This window comes from Carassius gibelio, chromosome B10 (genome assembly GCF_023724105.1).
Source record: "Carassius gibelio isolate Cgi1373 ecotype wild population from Czech Republic chromosome B10, carGib1.2-hapl.c, whole genome shotgun sequence".
NCBI classification, from domain to species: domain Eukaryota; kingdom Metazoa; phylum Chordata; class Actinopteri; order Cypriniformes; family Cyprinidae; genus Carassius; species Carassius gibelio.
In genome coordinates, this window is record NC_068405.1 from 13552999 (window position 1) to 13573805 (window position 20807).

Below are 20807 nucleotides of genomic sequence, written 5' to 3' on the forward strand. Positions count from 1 at the left end.
GTTTGTCCTGTGTGGGATTGAATGGGTTAGCTTTAAGTAAGGACATGTATACTGTGGAAATAAGATTAAGAAATGGGTTTTATTTGCATAATAAAGAGAGAACAATAAATGGAGAAGAGGGGAGGTCTGAAAATGTCGCATGCCAGACTCAAACATATTTCATTTTCATGAGCACCATAATCAACATGTCAGTGTTGCCCTCTTGAGGAATAACTCTGATGTTAAAGTCATAGTTCACCCAAAAATGAAAATTGTATCATATACTCACACTCATGTCATTCCAAACCCGCAAGATCTGCGTTCATATTCAGAACACAAACTAAGACATTTCTGATGAAATCCAAGAGCTTTTTGACCCTGCATACAGGTTCAAAAAACTCAAAAAAATATATATAATTTCATGGAAAGGTCTTTATTTTTGGTCATTTAATAAAAAAAAAGGAAACTTTCTTATATTCTAGGAGGAGCCCCAACCAAGCATTGAGGTGCATAAGTAAACCTGCTTTGGAGATCTTGAACATTACTGTTTTGTAAATCTTTTGTGATTGATCTTTGATTTCATTTATGAGATACTGAATTTCTAATTTTCCTAAGCTGTAAGTCATAACCATCAGAATTTAAACAAAAAACTTGTGAAATATTTCAGCTTGTGTGCAATGAATCTAGAATATAAGAAAGTTAGCTTTTTTAAATTACAAAAAAAAAAAAAACTTTTCCATGATATTCAAATTTTTTGAGATGCACCTGTAGACAGCAGCACAATTACCACGATCAACCTTAATGTTAAAAAAAAAAAAAAAACACCTTTACTGTCATCAACACACACTGAAGACTGGCACGAAAGAAACTAAATTGTATATTAAAGTCCTTATTTTGGTTTTCTTCATGCACAAAAAGTATTTTCATCATTTCATAAAATGAAGGTTGAACCACTGATGTCACATGGACTATTTTAACGATGTCCTTGCTACCTTTCTGGGCCTTGAATGTGTCAGTTACGTTGTTGTCTATGGAGGGTTCTCGTATTTCGTCATTACTGAAATTACTGAAATTACTGAAAAACTATACTGAATAAGTATTGATGTGTAAACCAGTAAAACACTACTTTTTAAAAGTTTATTTATTTTTTCACATCTCCAATGTAGTTTTATTGGAAGATAAGATGACAAAAGGCACAAATTCACAGTAAAAGAAAGAAAAAAAAAAACATGACATGACAGGTTGGGGTGAAACAAATTCATAAAACTTTTTTTTTTAATGTATTTCTAGAATCATTGGGTTTTAATTTCGACAACAAATCATGAAATCTAACAACAACATATCTATGAGAAAGTCCTGTTTACCATGATCTGTCTCGCATAATGGTAACCCAAACTGTGGATGATGAGTTCATGTGTATAGTTCCCTTTTATAAGCCACCTGTCTGTCATTCAAACACCAGCTTGGACAAGTTTCAATCGAGTCTCCTGAGAGAAGAATGGCAACCTAGTCCAAAACCCCCTGAAAGGGTCTTTTTCTCAAGTCCAAAGGTCGTGGCTTCGTTCACAGTGTAAGCTTTGAAAGGAATTTAAAAGTGTGGCTCACAGCAAAAATACAACAACAATCGATGGATGAAAACATATTTAGACACCATCCTGCCAAAGAGGAGCGGCCAGGGATGAGGGGCGGGGCCAGTGACAGAGATGGGCGGAGTTATCTGAAGGTTCCCTTATGGATTGTTCAAATCAATAGTTCAAATCTAGTTTTAATTTCCTAAACCACCATTATCCACCACCATCCAGTCACTTTTCCCACAGATAAAACCCAGCCATTACTAAACCGCTAGATATAATTACTCTGGTTGGGTTGATGGAAGGCTTTATGCTGATAGCCTGGCAGGACAGTCTGAGCTATATTTATATAGTTATATATATATTTATGTGTTCATCTACATATATTTATATACTATATACAATTCAATACATACATCCATACATCACTTTGATTAGACTCAGGACCAACACAATTCTGGTGTATTGATGGTTGTTTTATGACGGTAAAGATGTTTTACCACGCGCAGTCTACACCATAAAACTTGCATTCATCTCTTAAGAATTCAATGTAATTGCTACGAATTTCAAAGAATTCGATGTAATTCTACAAGAATAATTTAACTCTCGTCAGAGTGAATTTAGGTGTGCATTAATGGGTCCTGAGCATTGGCGGAAAGAAACACAAGGGTGTAAACCTTCATTGTAATTACATGTCGAATGTCCCTCACGCGAAAACAAGAAACACTGAGAAGTTCAGACGAACATACATCCATACACACATCACTTTACTAAGAAAAGACTGATTTAAAAACCCATACTCAATCTATTTCACCTTCCTTACTCGATTCCAAATCAATAATACTAGGAGCGATTGGAAGTGAGAATATATTTGTATTAAAGTCCTAATGACGCAACATTCGGAGAGGGAATGGATTATACACTTCTAAAGTCACTATCTCACATCATGTTGATTGGAAGGTTTTTTCAAAGGAGGTATTATTGCTAATATCTGGATAAATGTGTCTTTATCCTCAAGACATGTTATAAAAGGGGAAGTACGGTAATCGATCCTTTAATAAAATGGAGAGGAGGTGAGACGAAAATAATTGTACATTTATAAAATATGTGCATAACGTAAAATATCCTCCTTGAGCACCTCATCTGGTGGCGACAAAATAGTCAGGAAAAAAAAAGGTTTCTATATTAATAATAGACCTTTTATGAAAGATGTCAAGACTAAATGGTTTAGTGTCGCCTCTTCAAGTTCTTTCAAAGACAGTCAGTCAGTCAGTCGCTGACTAAAGAAAAGGGAGGGGCCTGATCTTGTAAACCAATCAAAAACAACCAAGGGAAGGGCAAGCTACAGCTACTGTACACCTGTCTTTTTTATTTAAAAAATAATAATAATAATAATAATTACTTGACTAAAATAGCACACACAAGGAAACTGGAAGAAATGACAATGAAACCATTCATATTGACTGATTAACAAACAAGAATACTTTTAACTTGAGCTTATTTCAAACATGTGATACTGTTCGATCAGCTGATTATAATAAACTGGGTTTTGCATTTAAATATGAACTGTACTTGCAGTCCATAATCCATGTTACAAATAAATTAATGGCCAGGCTGACACGACTGTGATTGTACAGTAGCCTACTACACTATAAAGAGACACACTTACACCTTGGATCAGCTGGTAAATAGGTTAAAAAATGGCTAAAATGAAATTAAAACAAATCACTACAGATTGGAAGAAAACAAGGAAAACTGGCTTGGTCCACACAAAAAAAAAAAAATAATAAGAATAATTACTTAACCCTGTTTATACATCTGTCACAATAATTCAACTGCCAGTAGATATTCTGAATATACACACACACAAATATCATCTGCTTTACATTAAACTCATCTTAAAACACAAATCTGCCGAGCTCCACTTATTAAGGTAATGATCTGACATCATAAATGACGAACTGCTGATCGTCCCTGTAATTGTTTAAGTAGGTAGACTTCATAAACTGGGCATGATATTAGAACTGGAATAATAGCTTATTTAACTAGTCAGTGTGCTCCACTGTCAGACTGAAAGGAGGATATGAAGGTTGCTCAGGACAAACTGCACCAAAAGAGCTGGATGAAGGACTTTGATTACGATTAAAAAGACATGTTGCTTTGATTTGATTGAGGGGAGTGATGCTGCTGGTCTCCAGTAGTTCAGGTCTGATCTGAGAAGAGTCACAGGAAATGACATGACAGAGAGAGAGAACAAGAATATTCGATTACTTTAAAGGTTAAACGCAACAGTTATGATAACATGCTACTGATTGAATACTGTCCAGTGCATACTACTATTCATTGGTTTGGGGTCAGTAAGGTTATTATTATTATTATTTTATTAATACTTGTAATCAGAAAGGCACTTTTCAAATCTTACCTTATTTTGCAAACAGTCGTGGCGTACAGTTATCATCTTGAAAATACAATTTTATCACATTTTCTTTTTTAAATTATTTTTATTTTTGGCACTGAAATTCAAGTTTAGTATTCTGTGTATACTGTACTCCCAACATTGTTAATGTGAATATGCTATCCCAAACTTAGCCCATATATTGCGTCCACATACTAGGAAATCTATCTTTTTTTGTTTCTTTTCTTTTTTTTTTAATCATTTGCTGTTTTAGATAAATGACGTTAGGGGGCGCTAAAGATTGTGAATTACCTTTCTGAACCGCAGCATCCAGGAACACACAGCAGCTTCAGTCTTCAAGAGCCACCATGCCTTTCACTGGATCCTTCACTCTCATCTGAAAGACATGCATGCGTACAGAAAGTGAATAGCTCCTTGTGGAAGAACAATAGCCTACAAATGTGATTCAAGAAGGACTTATCCTGATTTTTCCTCTCCTCTGGGACTACAGATCATTTGAGGGAGTCAAGGAGGAGACACTGATTTCTGGGATATTCCTGCAAAGCATGTGAAACTGGGGATCCCACTAATACATGACGTCACTCATTCGCTGAACTGTGACCTGCTCCACTCTGCTGCCCCTTTTGTTCGCAGCGACTGGACCTCATTATAGGCTACATTCAATTATTCATCTGCCTTGATACACGTAATTGTCTTTGTGTAGTGGGACATTTTGTGGTGACACTCAAAACACCAGACAAACACAAACAACAACTCAATCTCGCAACAAATGAATTCAGCTGTTTGTGAATTCTACAAGAAAGTATCCCGGAGCAGTTCGATTGTTTGTCTAACTGACTAAATGTATCATTATCATATAAAGGCTGGTTCAAACTGAACAACAGTTCTGAGGAATAACTGAAATGTACATTTGAGGGCATCTCATCTGACCTCATCCAGTTCCCTCCTGGTCTCTTCCTCCATTCTGCGGATGTCGTCCATGTTCAGCTCGATCCATTTATCAATCCAACAGAACAGCTGCCGGTGGAAATTAGTGAACAAGCGCTTCTCTTGCTGTTAAAGCGAGAAAGAGGTCCAAAATTCATTTTGGGAGGTGAATTTTGAACTGATTTTATTTACATAAAACTTGTCCAATTTTAATTGTCCAATTTTAAATATGTCGTCCAATCGTCCAATTTAAATATGTCGTCCAAAAATAATACGTCCAATTTTAAATATGAATATAAATCTTTTACTGTCTCATTTGATCAATTTAATGTGTCCTTGTCAAATAAAAATATGAATTAATTTACATAGGTAAATCATAGATTAATTTTTTTGACTATAAAAAAGTTTGAATCAGACAAGACAAAAATTGCAACCTTTCCCAATAAAGCCTGTATGACTGGTGGCCAAAAAAAAAGAAGTCTTTATATTGCGCAGATAAATCAAAGACAATCAGTCCAAGAACACGCACTAAACATGGTCAAAATGCAAAATAATTTAATATGATAGTAACTTAAAATAACAACAGTTTAATCAATCACACTGACCTTTTGAATAAAGTTTTCCACTTTGTTTTGCAGGCCCCACCACTTGAACTTGATAGTAACCAGTTTGTAGGCACACATGTGTGGGCAGTCGGTCCTTTTAGGTAGCTCTTTCTACACACACCCAAAATCCATTTAAGCATTTGAATATAATTTGCCATTAATAAGCTTCCCACTCATACATCAAGCATGCACTTACTACATTTACATGAATTTCATACAAGCACACAGCTATTAGAGGTGGTTTAAAATGTATCACCTTCCAATCCGGACCGAGCGGCCCTCTTCCAGTCTTTACAGACTTAAACTTAGTCGGGTCTTCGTCTGGTTTATAGTCCTACAGAGAGAGAGCACTGATCAGATTAGAAACTAACTGGAAAAGGAAGCTATTTTAGCTAAGTAAAGCTCACCTTTGGCTCCACCTGACTCCGGTCTGCGATGTCTATGTACACCACCTCCACCTTCTTCCAGGTGTCTGGGTCTAGACCGTGAACCTGTAAAGAAGAAGAACAGAACTATCATACTTGAGAACATCATTGTTAAGTTTGGCATCAAACCGTGGAGTTCAGGCACAAATAATCTACTACTTGACCTATACTCACATTTTCCTGCTGTCCCATGTCGGGTTTGTGCCACGTCTCGATCTTGATGAGGAAGTTCTCTTTCATATACTCATTCTAAAAACACAGATAATCAGTGAACAAATTGATAAGCCATACCTGAAGGAGAGAATCCACAGTGACATGTCCTGTACAGGCATCTGCGCTCTCTGCTTTCAGTCCAGCTAAAGTTACTGTCTCCTCTTTCAGTCAAACAGTGAGTGTTTGTATGTGCTTGTGATGTACATCGATATGTTTAACATGTTTGATCATTCATATGAATGAATATGACTTAATTGTGTTCTTGCAAAGATTGTATACTTACAGTAATTACTGAAGGGTGATGCAGGAAAGACAATGGGGGGGGGGAGAAAATAAGGTATGAATTAGATCATTTATGTTTAAGAATACACCAAATCTCATTTGAGACCATTTCTAACTTGATTTAATCTCATTTTAGCCCATGTTTGTCTGGAAGTAAACCTACTGAAATAAAATCCATATTCAAACTCTACATCAGTTCTATGCGGACCATGAATCATTACTCATAAATTTTCATAATACAATGATAAGCTTTGTAGGTTTCATAGTCTCAGTCAAAAAGCTCAGTAATTCCGTTCACTTTGTGCAACTTAACTTCACATTAATGCTTTTTAACCTGATGCTATTAGCATGAAATAAAATGAAAATTAGAATTAATATATTTCTCAAATGCATGTTATTTATTTTATTGTGAATGATTAGTCTATGCATGCTTTATTATTGTAATTATTTAAATATGACAGTGACATTTTTAATCAGAATGTCATAACTTCATCTCGACTCCAATGATTCAGTCTTTAGGTGTTTATTAAATCCAGTTTCTCCTCAATCAACCCCACAAACTCCACAAAATCAGCAACCGATGGATTATTTTATTTTTCAATAATCTGTAACACTCATATGTAAACCACAATACAGAAAAAAAATATCTATCAATGCTTCCATTTTATTACAACTTTGAGATCTATTATTTATTAATTTTACAAGGTAAGATAAAATGAGGTTGCTGACTTTTGTAAAAAAAAAAAAAAAAAAAAAAAAATCCATATTGGCTCCTGAAACAGATGTTTGGAGCTTTTCCTGTGAAGAAACTGTAGAAGGTAAAGCTCTTGGCTCTTAATTGAATACCAATGTAACAGTATCTAGACACCCTGACTTGAATAATTACTGAAAAACACATTTCTTTCTTCTAGCAGTTTTGCTAATTAATTAAATAATTGTAATTAATTGCAATAATTGTATTGTGATTTATTACAGTATTTATATTATTAAATCATTCAACAAATTCAGTATAGCTCAATACTTGTCTTATCAGCATTTTACATTTATTCAGAAACAAAACTGTAGAGTTCAGTTTGTTTTAAGCACTGCAGTGAGATTTAGAAATATCTTGATGGGCAGACTGTCATCTTTGCGGCTGTGAGAATTATATGAAGGGGATGTGTCAATATAATCTCAGTTTCCTGTGCTGTAACTCCACTCCTGCTCAGCTCAAACAGTGAATTATTCAGTGCCCGCAAATGCAGTGACAGAAAAGAGAAGAGGAGAAACCGATAGGAAGACATAATAATATGAAAGCAAGTAGAAGAATGAGTACATGAGAAGAAATTTAGCCATTAAGTGTGTGTGTGTGTTACCTGTACGGCAGTATGGGTAGGCGTTCCAAGCTTTCTCATGAATGTTCAGTGCTGACGCTGGTGCAAGCATCCGTACAAATGACGGGACTTTACTGAAAAAGCAAGAATGCAAATGAGACGTAGACTAAAATAAACAGAAATTTGTTGTTGTTTTTTTAATACTTTCTCCAAAATTTAGTTTGTTTGAGCAATTTAACTAGTTCAGCATAGCAACGGTGGCTCTGGTGCAGGTTTGGGGTGGGGCTATCTGCTTGTCTGACCAATAAAAGACAAGAGAGATATTTTGGAAATCTGTTTGAAAATTGATTTTTTTTTTTTTCTTTAATCACACACTGTCACCTTAAAGGGTTAGTTCACCCAAAAATTAAAATTACCCTATGATCTACTCACCCTTAAAGGGATACTCCACCCCAAAATGAACCTTTTGTCATTCATCACTTACCCCATGTCGTTCCAAACCCATAAAAAACTTTGTTTGTATTCAGAACACAATTTTGGATTAAAACCGGGAGGCTTGTGACTGTCCCATTGACTGTTTATTTGAACGAAAACAGGAATCTGTTTAGCAAGGCTGAAACAGAATACTCTTTTGTGTCACCGGCGCTGAACTTCATAATATTACGGTTGAATCACTGATGGGAGATTAACTATTCTGATTATGTATTTAATACTTTTCTGGACCATTACAGTGTAATTTACTTGGCAGTCAATGGGGCAGACACAAGTCTCCCGGTTTTCATCCAAAATATCTTAAATTGTGTTCCGAAGATGAACAAAGCTTTTACGGGTTTGGAATGACATGGGGGTAAGTGATTAGTGACAAAGGTTTCATTTTGGGCTGAGTATCCCTTTAAGCCATCCTAGGTGTAGGCCATATGACCTCACACAGCTCTAACTTCCGCTGACGTCCTACGTCATCCGCTGGAACGGCATTCAATTATGAATGTGCGAATGACAGCAAGAATTAAATATTACTGTTTATCAAATTTTAAATATGCCACAGGAGGCCTTTATTCGCCCCCCGGATGCATGTGAGGCACTTTTTATTATGGATGGATGCAATTTATTGGACGTCTTTTGGACTATTTTGGACTACTAAAACAACACTCACCCACTGCCATTATAAAGCTTGAAAGAGCCAGGACTTTTTAAAATATAACTGCAATTGGATTCATCTGAAAAAAGTAAGTATTTTGAGTGCACTACCACTTTAAAGCATTGGGTAACCGAAAATTAAGCAAATAAAGAAAATACAGCACCAAAATGTCAGAACAGCATCATAAAAGTGCATACAGGTAGTCCATATCATTCATATTTCAAGTGTTCTAAAGCATTTTGATAGTTTTCAGTGAGGAACTTACAATACAGCATTTCTATGGTGCTTTTTGTCATTATTTGAGATCAACTCAATTGTATGAAGAAGGAAAAACCCTGGACATTCTGCTAAAATTCTTTACTTGTAGAAGATACAATGTCATACTGGTTTGTAACAACTTGAGGATGTGTAAATGATGAACCTATTTTTTTTTTCTTTTTTCTTTTTTACATGAATCTAGCACATTTTATTAATACACTTATGTGTCTGTGTGTTTGTGTAAGTGTCAGTACCTCTGCAGGTGGTAGATTTTGTGTGTGTACTGTCCCTTCTCTCCATCCTTCTCGTATGGTTCGTTCTTCAGGACCTCAACGCCCTCTCCTCCACCCGTCTCGTTCTTACTGGCCTCCGCTACTGAGTACAGCTGCCCGACCTGATACTATGAGACACACAGAAATACATTTCACAATCTCAAACTTCATTAGCGTGTTTGATCACTATTGTCTATTCTTTTGTGTCACTCTGTTTCTCTCCCTCCCTCTGTGTGTGTGTGTGTGTGTGTGTGTTTCCCTCCTCTTCTGTTGATCCATGCTGAATAAACAATGGCTACTTTCATATCTTAATCACATATAATCCTGTAGAGAATATAGTTAGAATATAAACACACACAAACACACATCATACACAGTAAACACTGCAAAAAGACTCTGCAAATGCATGACACATGCACTGACACATGCACAAGGACTTTTTAGTGCATCACATTCATAATAGGAGGATGTGAGATTGCAGTCTGCATTGAATGTTGCATTCCAAAAAAATAAGGAAAAGAAAGAGAAGACTTACTTAGGGAACTGTTTAATCTGATTCCTGAATGATTTAATGATTTTAATGAAATTGTTCACTTGTTCTTTTTTTATTGAATCCATATAGTGTGGTACAATGCAGTCCTGAACTAATGACCCCTTTGATCTATTTTTAAAAGAATAGTTCAAAGATTTCAGTGAGAGGTTTGAATCTATCAAATCCTACACTGAACTGTTGGTAAATGAATCAACAATCTCACTCACTTTCTGACTGGCAAATTATCAAATTTATTGAAATAGAACAAGTTTTGGGTTGTATCATTAGTCTAATCTACTAATAATGACAATAATTTTCCATTTAAAAGGAGGATCTGCAAACTAAAGATGCAAAAGTTGACATTTAGATTTTGCTAAAGCAATTTAGATTATAACCCTTCAATAATCAAGCATATATATATATATAAACATTCACAATGAACATATCTGAATGCATGAGAATATAGAAAGAGAAAACCTGTAAATAAATAGTCTTATGTTGTACCAAAAAGCGTGTTTTCATATAATTTTTTAGAAGAACATAGATCTTCATAGAAGTTGGAACCATCAATACCAGTAAATAAAAAATTAAGTGCGCAGATTGAGTGTGTTAGACTAAGAGATTTAGTGTCCTGACATGCTTCCACTGTCAGCAGCCTCTACTCACGAGTCTAAGCTGAGCCAGCAGCAAAAACTCGAGCTAAAACACCTCCAGAATCTTACCTAGAAACAGCCAGACTGTTTAAATGTAGGCATTCATCCCTAAACACACCATCCATCACAAATAAGCATTTTGTCTGTGTGTATGTGTGTGTGTGTGTGTGTGTGAGAGAGAGAGAGACAGAGAGAGACCAAACAGAGGGGAAAAAATGACGACACAAAGCAGACTGCCTTTTTATACCAGTTGGCACCAGAGAATGACAGATAGAGGAGAAAAGGGGAGAAAAAGAAAGAGGGAGGAGGGTGCAGTGACACACTCCATTCCATAGATAGATATATACATGCATTCAGACAGACATAGATGGATACATAAATACATAGATATATAGATGATCGATGGATGAATTTGATGCTTCCTGTGTAGTGTGTGGGACTATGTATGTGGTTCTGTATCTACATGCAGTGTCATCATTCCTCTGCCAATCAGAAACCAGTAGCAGAATGCGTCACTTTGCAGCACTCTACGAAAATCCAACCTATATCACACATTTTCATCCCACTCTCTCTGCAGACCACACACAAACACACACACAGCGTCTAATAGGGTTTCGTCTGCAGTGGATGTGCAGTTTTTTGTATCAGCATGCCATATGTCTATTTTTAAAGAGACAATGCACAAAACTGTAATCTTTTTGAATGAGCAGCATGTGATGTGTGTGGTACGGTTAAACTCTGATTATAGTTCACTGATGGTGATGGACAGGCTAAAAGATTTGAGCTCAGACTAATCGACAGGCTAACAGAAGATGTCAGTCCAGTCCAGAATGACAGACAGCTTATGATGTTTGTGTGTGTGTGTGTGTGTGTATGATTTTAAACAGGAAAAGGAAGAAGGGTATAAATAAGGGAGCGTCATAAGGGGGCATAAACTGCCCAACTGCCCTTAAGCAAGTAATCTTTATTAATCCATCATTCCCTGCTGAATGAATGGACTCCAGAAATAGCATTTTGCCCTCTTGCTTGAAACAACATCCGCCAAATAAAATGTGTCTTTAAGGCTCCTGAAAGCTGATGAAGGATCAGGGATTTAATTTATGTGTGCTTATCTGACAAGAGCTCCTCTATGCTTTCAGTGCTAAAAAATAAATTAAATAAAAATTAAATATCCATTTATCATTTTTTTTATTTGTATCTGCAAGCATTAAGATGAATGACCAGTGGTGATTCTGGGAATTGTGTGAAAATGGGAGGCACAGAGAGAAAAATTTCCAATGAGAGGAATTAACCTCATATCCTGATTCCATGTTTTTTTAAATATGTTGATTAAAGGTTAAATAAAATATTTTTAAGTACCTTCATAGGGTTAATACAAATAAAATAAGATAACTGATTGTCTTTATGTGCGAGTTTGAATCATTAATTTAAACAATTGATTCAAAACTTTAATTCATTTAGCAATGAAAAAGTGAGTGAGTCACTGAATCATTCACTCAACCGATTCATTTTAAAATTCATTCAGGAACGAAATACACTACTGTGTCTTGCTCTGAGATGCGTAATATTTCTACTTCGACTTTGTTTGGGACTGTTAAACTTGCGTATACAAGTAACTGACAATGTTTTGCCTTTAGGCACAATAGTAAAGGTTTATAATAATTTATCATACTCATAAAGGTTTACTGTACTGTTATTCTAACTGTTTATATATATATATATATATATATATATATATATATATATATATATATATATATATATATATATATAGCGGCTAAGTCTTAAAAGAAAACTTAAACTTTGACAGCAAATAGCTTTCTTCCATATTGGAATGAAAGTTGATATTAGCCCCTTTTTATTGAACTGTTGCAATTATAATCAATATAATTATAGTGTTGCTGAAATTACAATACTCTTGCTCATGTGATATAGGCTTATAAGAATACTTAATAGTTTATACAGCATTTAAAACTATTGCAGTGAACCTATACTTTTCAAGATCTACATATTCATCTGGGCCTCAATGAAATATAGATCAACCTTTATAAATGAAATGGCTTCCCTTAAATGTCCATTTTCCAGTAATGGCACTGAAGCAGCCAATCATATTTTATCTGCAATCTCTTCATGCTAATGACAGCGTTTCAACAATAAGGATCATTACTCTGAAAATACACTAATCAATGAAAATGATGACGAAAGAGTGAAACTAGATATGCTCACCCAGCCTTGGTTCATTCAACCCAATTTAAATCGAATCTGCTCAACATCCATTTAATTGTGCAGTCTTAATGAATGCAATGCTATGCAAAAGCTCCTTTTTAACCTTTTAAACTCCCACTTGGTGCTAGGAGGAGACTCTGACCTGACAGGACATTAAAATGTCTCGTCCTAGACATAGTTTATGTGACAGAACTGATTAGACTATTATCCAAATGGATCTTGGCTCAAAGTACTTTTTTGCTGAATAAGCTGAGGTATGTAAAAATGAGTGCAGATGAAAAGAGAGGCCTCACAAGGTGGAAGCAGCCCTTTAATTTGCATAATCCGGCCCAGATAAGGGTTTGCCCCCAGGGCAGATCCCACATGCTCATGTCGGTCCAAAGTTACTAGGAAATTACTAGGATATGATTTATATAGACATGAGAAGCTGGAGTCAGGTAGTCTAAAGGCAACTGAGGTGATTTATGTGATCAGATATTTAATTATGTGAGTAGATCTTAAAAGGAATAGTTTATTAATAGCTGGAATAGCTGAAATTTGCTGAAAATTGCTGAAAATTCACCCACAGGCCATCACTTGCTCACCAGTGGATGGTGAATGGGTGCCAACAGAGCTGATGAAAATGTCACAATAATGCAAAAGTAATCCACATGACTCAAGTCCATCATTAATGTCTTGTGAAGTAAAAAGCTGCAAGTTTGTAAGAAACAAATCCATCAAAAAAAATTAACTTTAAACTGATGCTTCTGTCCATAATTCATAGTAATGTTTCCTCCAGTGAAAAAGTCTGTCTCTTGTCCTCTTACATCAATATTCACAGACATATTTGTTTAAAACTGTTTTGTACTGTTTTCACTAGTAAACAATGCTTGATGTTTGCATATTTCTCACCTGATTCAGATTAATTACTCTCCTCATGCTGATCATATCCAATAGCTTACATTAAGACACCATCCATTACAGTAGTGGCCATTTTGAATATTACAGTTTTCCATTGTTGTTATGCTTTACGCTGGTAATCCTTCAAAATTTGCCCCTTTTTAGATTGGCTCAGATGATCTTCGGACCGAGCTGCACATTAATGACTTAACAGATTTTTTATATTCATCTTTGTTCAAAATTAATGGTTTTACAAACTTAACAGTGTTGACCCAAAATTGGTTCAGAGCCTGTATCTCGGTCAAACTTTGATCAATTGAAATTAAACTTGGTACACTTTATCAACAACATGATCTGAGGATCCATGCCCAAGTTGGGAACAGTACCACCTATGGGTTGAGAGATGCCAAAAATGAGCTTTTTCGCTTATAATTGTTGAATGATTGTAGATTCCTTGGGTCATGCCGAATCCAAGGATAACAAATTTTGCCAGAATGAGATGAACTGCTTGTCGGCCATGTTGAAATTTTCCATAAATTGCAATATCTTTTGAACAATTTTACATTTGGGCATAAAAATTGGTAGGGATCATCGATATCATGTACTGAAGGTACCTGAGAAGTTTGAAATTAGCGCCAACTAGTGTTCCAAAGATAGAAGGATTTTTGCAACAACAAAAAGCATTTATAACTTTTAAAAAGCATTGCCCTGTTATTTTTTTCTCTGTGTTAATACATTCCTTGGCTTATGCCGATGTCTGATGATGTCTCAGTTTTCAACATTTTGTTTGTCTGCCATATTTGAAGTGAATGAAAAACTGTTTTTTTCACTACCCCTCCTACAAATCTTGTCCAATTCTGTCCAAAATCTGATGAGATTATATTTGGATTTGTGATTATGTGATCACAAATTGTGATTTGTGATATTCCTTACCGTTCCTGAGAAATACTTCTCCAAAGTTGACTATTATTCTGGCAGTACGTGCTATGCTTGCTGCACCTTTGGTTCATGAATTTGTTTCTTACAAACAAGCAGCTTTTCACTTCACAAGATGTTATTTGGTTGACTAGAGTGGTGTGGATTATTGTGATGTTTGGACTCTCATTCTGGCAGCACTCATTCACTGCAGAGGATCCATTAGTGAGCAAATAGTGCTAAATTCCTCCAAATCTGTTTAATTTTGGGATGATCTATTCCTTTAAAGTTGCAGTAAGTAATATTTGAAAAACTTGACAAAACAGCAAATTCCAGCCATCAGTCATTGTTCAGGCAAAAAGCACATTCGGCGAATAAAGCATATTCTGGTTCTGATTTGTGGTTAGAAAATGTGGTTATTTCTCAAAATAAACTGATAATCATGGCAGTCACTTCCCCATTTTGCCACCTCAGAAGCATAAATGTGAAAGTCTAAATTTTCTTTACAGATCCCAAAAGTGCTTGAGCCTAGACGATGAGAAGAGCTGAGAGAAAGAGAAGCAGAAGGAGGTGGTATCAGGTAACTCGTTAGATATTCACGACCAGCTCACTGAATAGAATGACACGCTAGAGGATCATGGGAAATGAGGAGACTGGGAGATACAGGGAATGCTCAGTCTGAATGGGGCCAGAGGAAAGAATGAGAGACCGAGAGGAAGGAAAGATGTGAGAACTGCTGACAAGGCCAAAAGCACAGCTATTAATATTGGCACATACTGAAAGAAATTATGCATTAGTGTTTCAGCACGGGCTGTACGGGATCAAACAGCATGAGAGGAGAAAGATTCATCCTCTTGCTGAGATAACTGAGTCATAAGAGACTAAATGACAGAGCGGTGTGCAGATCTGTGGCTTAGTGCACATGGAAAGCATCACGAAAATGCATCGTGACTTCTCTGCTGTCAAAAGCAGCTAAGACTGAGTCATTTGAAGTCAACACATGCAAATCAGCGATTGACACCGCAAACACACACACATACCAAAACAATGTTTGCGTTCAGTGTCATTACAAGCATTCACTGTGTGCGGTACACAAGCCCACACACACACACACACACACACACACACACACACACACTCAATTTACACTTACCTCCTCCACAGAAATCGGTAGGATCACTCGACTGCAAGAGAACAAGAAAAACTAATTATTTCAAATCTACCAATAATAAGCATGTTTGCTATATTATTATAGCTATTACCATCATGTTTCTAAAACTCCACAAATGGATAGGATTTTTATTCACCCACTATTTTGATAATTTCATAAAATATAACCACAAAATACAACTGCCATGGAATATATATATATATATATACTATATATATATATATATATATTAGCGTATTAGAGGTACGCTTAACGTGCCCTTGCAAAACCTTAATGACCCTAAACTTTTGAACAGTATACATATATTTTAATATAAAATATGTACTATATATAAAATAAATATATATCATCTAGACCTGCTTGGCTTTGTCTCTTCAACATGTTATATTTAGTGGCGTAAAGTATCAGAATACAGTCTCAATCTGTTTATATTAACAAACCTATAAAAGCTATTCCTTGTCAAGCACATCTAGATGGAAGTTGGCAGTGTACCAAACTCTGTGCAGCTCGCATATATGATCAATACTTCTCAGGGGTAAGACAACACTACTACTGCGCTCCATTCCAGCACAGCTCTCTCATTATCTGCCTTATGACATGGACACACACACACACACACACACACACACACACACCTCAGGATTGTCTACATTTGACTTATGATGGCTTCTCTGATATGAAGCATGGGCTTGTCAGGAAGTCAAGGACCAGGTTCACCTTTAATGTCTGACAAGATCGTTGACAAAGAAGTTCATGCTTTAATGAGAATTTCTGATATTTTTACTAGTAAACAAGTCAAGAATACTGATTATTAACAAGATTGCAGTATAGAGTCCTTTTACACTTGAGGGAATTTCTGTCATCACCATATATCAGATGCTTCATAAACTCAGTGGGAAGTTTCACCATTTATCAAACGGCATGGTCGCACAGGTGTGTTTTACTGTTTGCTGTTAGCATCTGCTAATAGCAGGAGTCACCTTGCCCTCCTTAGTGCTGTCTGTGTCCTGAACAGGGACTATCGGTCACCGTGCTGGATTTGGTGTCTCATGTGCTCTGCCTCCATGACACCAAGGCTACTTTCTGCATTATAAATGCCTTTGCCCGCATGGCTGCATTTTGATGTATAAGAAAGGATTTACTTATTGTTTCGGTAACGAGACAATCAAGTCTACAAATAGATTGTGATATTCAATATTCAGCTGTAGGTAAGCATTGCTATTTGACTAAATATGTGGGGGGGGGGGGGGGAGGGGGAACCCTGCATCCGCCTAGAGATTAAGACATCATAATGTGAAAGTTTACATATGATTTTACATTTTTTTGTGATTTATTTTTTATATGAAAGTTTAATATATATATATATATATATATATATATATATTATGTTAGCCTTGTCTTAACGCCAGACTTTTAATTCTGAAATTAAATAATCATAAACCATTTCAATATTTATTCTGTGAAAAATATTTGTACACAAATTAATATTTTCCCAGTTATGTCAGAATTTGTAACACAGCCAAAAAAAAAAAAAAAAGTTGTTTTTTTTTTACAAGTTAGTGTATTGTTTACCAATGCGACAACAGTGTCATAAAAATTACAAATTTTATGTAACATGATGTGTGAAGAAAATTAAGAAAATTTCAGGTAAATATAAAGATAATTTTATAAATGGAATGTTCAATCACACTATCATTTTGTTGAATAGCACCAAAAGTGTAAAGATATTGTTTAATTGTCTGTATTTAGGGTTTATAAAATATAGCTATCAAATTAGTTGGCCATTTTGTTCTGTTTCATTTTAAGGAAAAAAAGACAAAATAACAGAATTGTTATTGTAAGTGAGACAAATGAAATAAACTAGCAAGATATATATATATTCCACACGCCAGAAGTGTGTTTAAGAAACACCCATATATATTGTAAAATTAAAAAGACAGTGGGCCAAGTGTGACTAAAATGGTCTTTGTGGCAATTAAGATATCCAAGAGACCCATCAGACGTTGTGTCTGGATCCTGGATGTAAACTAGATCACAGGGAAGTGTCCCCAGAGCAGTGAAAAAGAGACACCGAACAAGAGGTCACTGCTTAAGCTCACAAAAAAGTAGACCACTGATGTCTAATAAAAGCACAAAAATGTAGACAGCTTAATGCATAATATCCATGGATTTTCTATTACAAATATCAAGACTTAAGTATATAAATCTAATTCCACTACCATTTTTAAACACCCTTTTACATTCACACATTTAAATAACATGTAATAATTACATAAACATGACACCTGGAGTTTAATCTTATGGATAGGGACTTATGGATGATACTGAACCTTTTTGTCATGTAAATAGCCATGATGCTAACATGGCGTAAAAAACTTAATAAACAAACAAACAATCTTAACATAGTGCATTGGTGAAAGCACAAAGTACCATGGACAGCAAACTCTGAGGGACCTGAGGTGTACAAGCATCCACTTTTAGAGCCAAGACAACCTGATCCTCTTAAAATCGTGCCATTAGTTTTTCGCAGTAGGCTAGTTTACAGATATGAAGATAATGTTTTTATTTAAAGTCATAAACTACATATGCTGCATAACGGACACCTCGTTCTCTGCGGAACCCCCTCTCCGTTCCTTAAAATCTCCATGACCTGGCTGAAAGTGGCGTCAGAGAGATACGTATGACACGAAAGCGGCGCTTTGAAGAGATTCAGCTCGTGGCTGAGTCATTCAGAAGACGTGCGCGCGCATTCCTGCACGAAAGAACACCTCGACAGCGGGAGAAAGAGGTATTCTGAAGGACAAATGTGGACTTTGAGGAAAACATGATGGTGTCCCAGACTAACCAGATAAGAAGTGCCCTAAGTTTACACAGTAACCAAAGTAGTTTAACGTTACTCAGAGTGCGCTTAATGTAACGCACGCGAACAGAAATCGACATTAGCTGTCTTTATCGTGTGCTAATCAACAAAGCAACTTTCACAAAGGCTACTATCATATGTTTTACTTTATTAGAGTGCTTCTACAACTTACCGCTAGTGTTTGTTGAAACCGTTTTTGCCATAGTTTGACGACAGGGGCGCCAAAAGACGATTTGTGTTGCTGGATAAGGCTCAATGTAAATTACTAACAGAATTTATTTTAAAAGTAATTTAAACATATGTACACTACTAAAAAAAACATCTTAATCCAACAAACATATCAGGCCTGTATTTTTTTTTTAATTCTTTTTCATTAAGAACGTCAGAAAAGATTCTGAATGAGGCTGTTATATATCTATATCAGCACTGTTTGGAGATGAATAGAAAGCCTCATATGGTTTCAGTGACCTTTCTGACGGTGCCTTGTGTGTTTGTGGGCAAAGAAAGGTTATTAATATTTCAAAGGTGACTGGCGGGGGAGGTTTGGAGTATATGATCAAGTCAGTTAGTCGCGTGGTTCAATGAAACGTGCGCAAGGTGAACGGATCCAGTCGTTCTGAAAAGCGCGGATGGTTTTAACGAAAATGTGTAGGCCTATAAAGCAATATCGTGGCCACTTGGTGATGAATGAACGGGATGTTTCTGAAAGTATTAGTATAAATACACAGGCGCCATTTAATATCGGAACGCGGTGTGCTCAGTTCGGTCCGTTTCACCTTCACGAGCGTATCAATAACACAATGTAGAGACAATTAAACTCGGTGAATGAGATATCTGTGCCAAACATCCACCCAAAAGCGTTTAACCTAATGAAAAATATGAATATTCAGAGGTAACGTTATAATTGCACCCCAGGCACGTTTTAAAAACATACACGAAGTGTAAAACGGTATATAGATTAATATGCACCAAAGCCGTTTGTCTATTAAATAACTGAAAAATAATTACGATCAAGGGCTTTAAATGTGAACTGTCAGAAAGTCAAGTTTACAATGTCCCCATGGCCTCTGGTACCTGAGCTGCATGGACAGACAGAGGATGCTCCCGACACAATTAGATCTATAAAAAAAAAAAAAATAACGCTGCACTTACAATTCTTTAATCAGCATTTTCTCCGGTGCTTTTATGCCTTCCAAAGATAACGTGCTTTTGCACCTGGGTGAAGCCAAATAGGTGTCGAGTCCTGCGTTAGTCCCGGTGTCTCGGTCAACCCCACCTCACCCGCTTCTATGTCATTCTAGGGACCGTTTTTCTATTTCCCACAGATTCACTTCCTGATCAGGGCCGAGGGGGGCGTTAACGACAAGCCCTGATGCTGTGACATAGTACTGGTGACGTCATGAATGATGTTGATCGTGGTCAGATTTAATGCTTTATTTAAAAAAAATACCCGGGGACGACCGTCGCTGGTTGGTCTGAGGTGGTCGCTGGTGTGATGTGGTCCCGTCGCTCTCTGTATCATAGCTCACGTAATCTGTCACAAATTATGTAACGATAAACTGGTGCAGTCTATTTATAGCACATCTGGAGACAGATCCCAGCATCCGATTATTTTCCTGTAGTTACAGTAGCTATGATCTGCCCTCCATCAAAGCGTTTCTCAAAGCACAATAGGCCTAACTGTTTATTTAAATATTTCAAAACCAGATGTATTTGTGCAGTAGGCTAGACTAATCTGATTATGTATATAGGATTTTTCATATGATTTCTAACTAATAATTAAGAATCCGCTTATAATAGCATACGTGTTTTTTTTTTAATGTTTTCATACATGAAAAACTCATTAATGCAATGTGAGAACAATAAATGTGATATTACATCGAAAATATCTAAATTAAATAATTAATTTGTTATTACTTGTACTAAACCCAAAATAAAATATGATCTATTTTTCCCCAAAACTGCGCAGATGTGTTTACTGTTAGGTCTATCAATTAATCACAATTATTGATTCCTGTTATTAGAAAGCAGAACAAAACTGTGATATGTTGATTTTTATAAGATGTAAGATAAATAGTGTGACATTACAAAAGAAGTATTCAGATTAAATGATATTCCTTGTTAAAGTAACTTGCCTAAATAATTTTCATTTAATTGCTTATTGTAGCAAAG

General features: G+C 35.9%; 1 protein-coding gene across 1 annotated transcript; it reads right to left on the reverse strand.

Moving 5' to 3' along the window:
- Window positions 1-60: 60 nt before the first annotated feature.
- LOC127965809 (phosphatidylinositol transfer protein alpha isoform) lies at window positions 61-19982 on the reverse strand. The gene is made up of 12 exons (XM_052566485.1): window positions 19788-19982; window positions 15758-15788; window positions 9382-9527; window positions 7774-7865; window positions 6420-6427; window positions 6098-6172; window positions 5906-5989; window positions 5755-5832; window positions 5499-5609; window positions 4897-5019; window positions 4258-4342; window positions 61-3763 (listed from the first exon to the last, which is right to left on the reverse strand). Exons 1-11 carry the CDS (start codon window positions 19802-19804, stop codon window positions 4295-4297), a joined length of 813 nt encoding a protein of 270 aa, XP_052422445.1. The 5' UTR covers window positions 19805-19982; the 3' UTR covers window positions 61-3763; window positions 4258-4294.
- Between the last annotated feature and the right edge of the window lie 825 nt (window positions 19983-20807).

Excerpts from the sequence above, each read along its gene's own strand:
- LOC127965809 (XM_052566485.1), bottom strand. Across the intron at positions 9,528-15,757 it reads TACCGATTTCTGTGGAGGAG|TATCAGGTCGGGCAGCTGTA; the intron begins GTAAGTGTAAAT and ends TGTGTCTCATAG. Across the intron at positions 7,866-9,381 it reads AAAATCTACCACCTGCAGAG|TAAAGTCCCGTCATTTGTAC; the intron begins GTACTGACACTT and ends TTGCTTTTTCAG.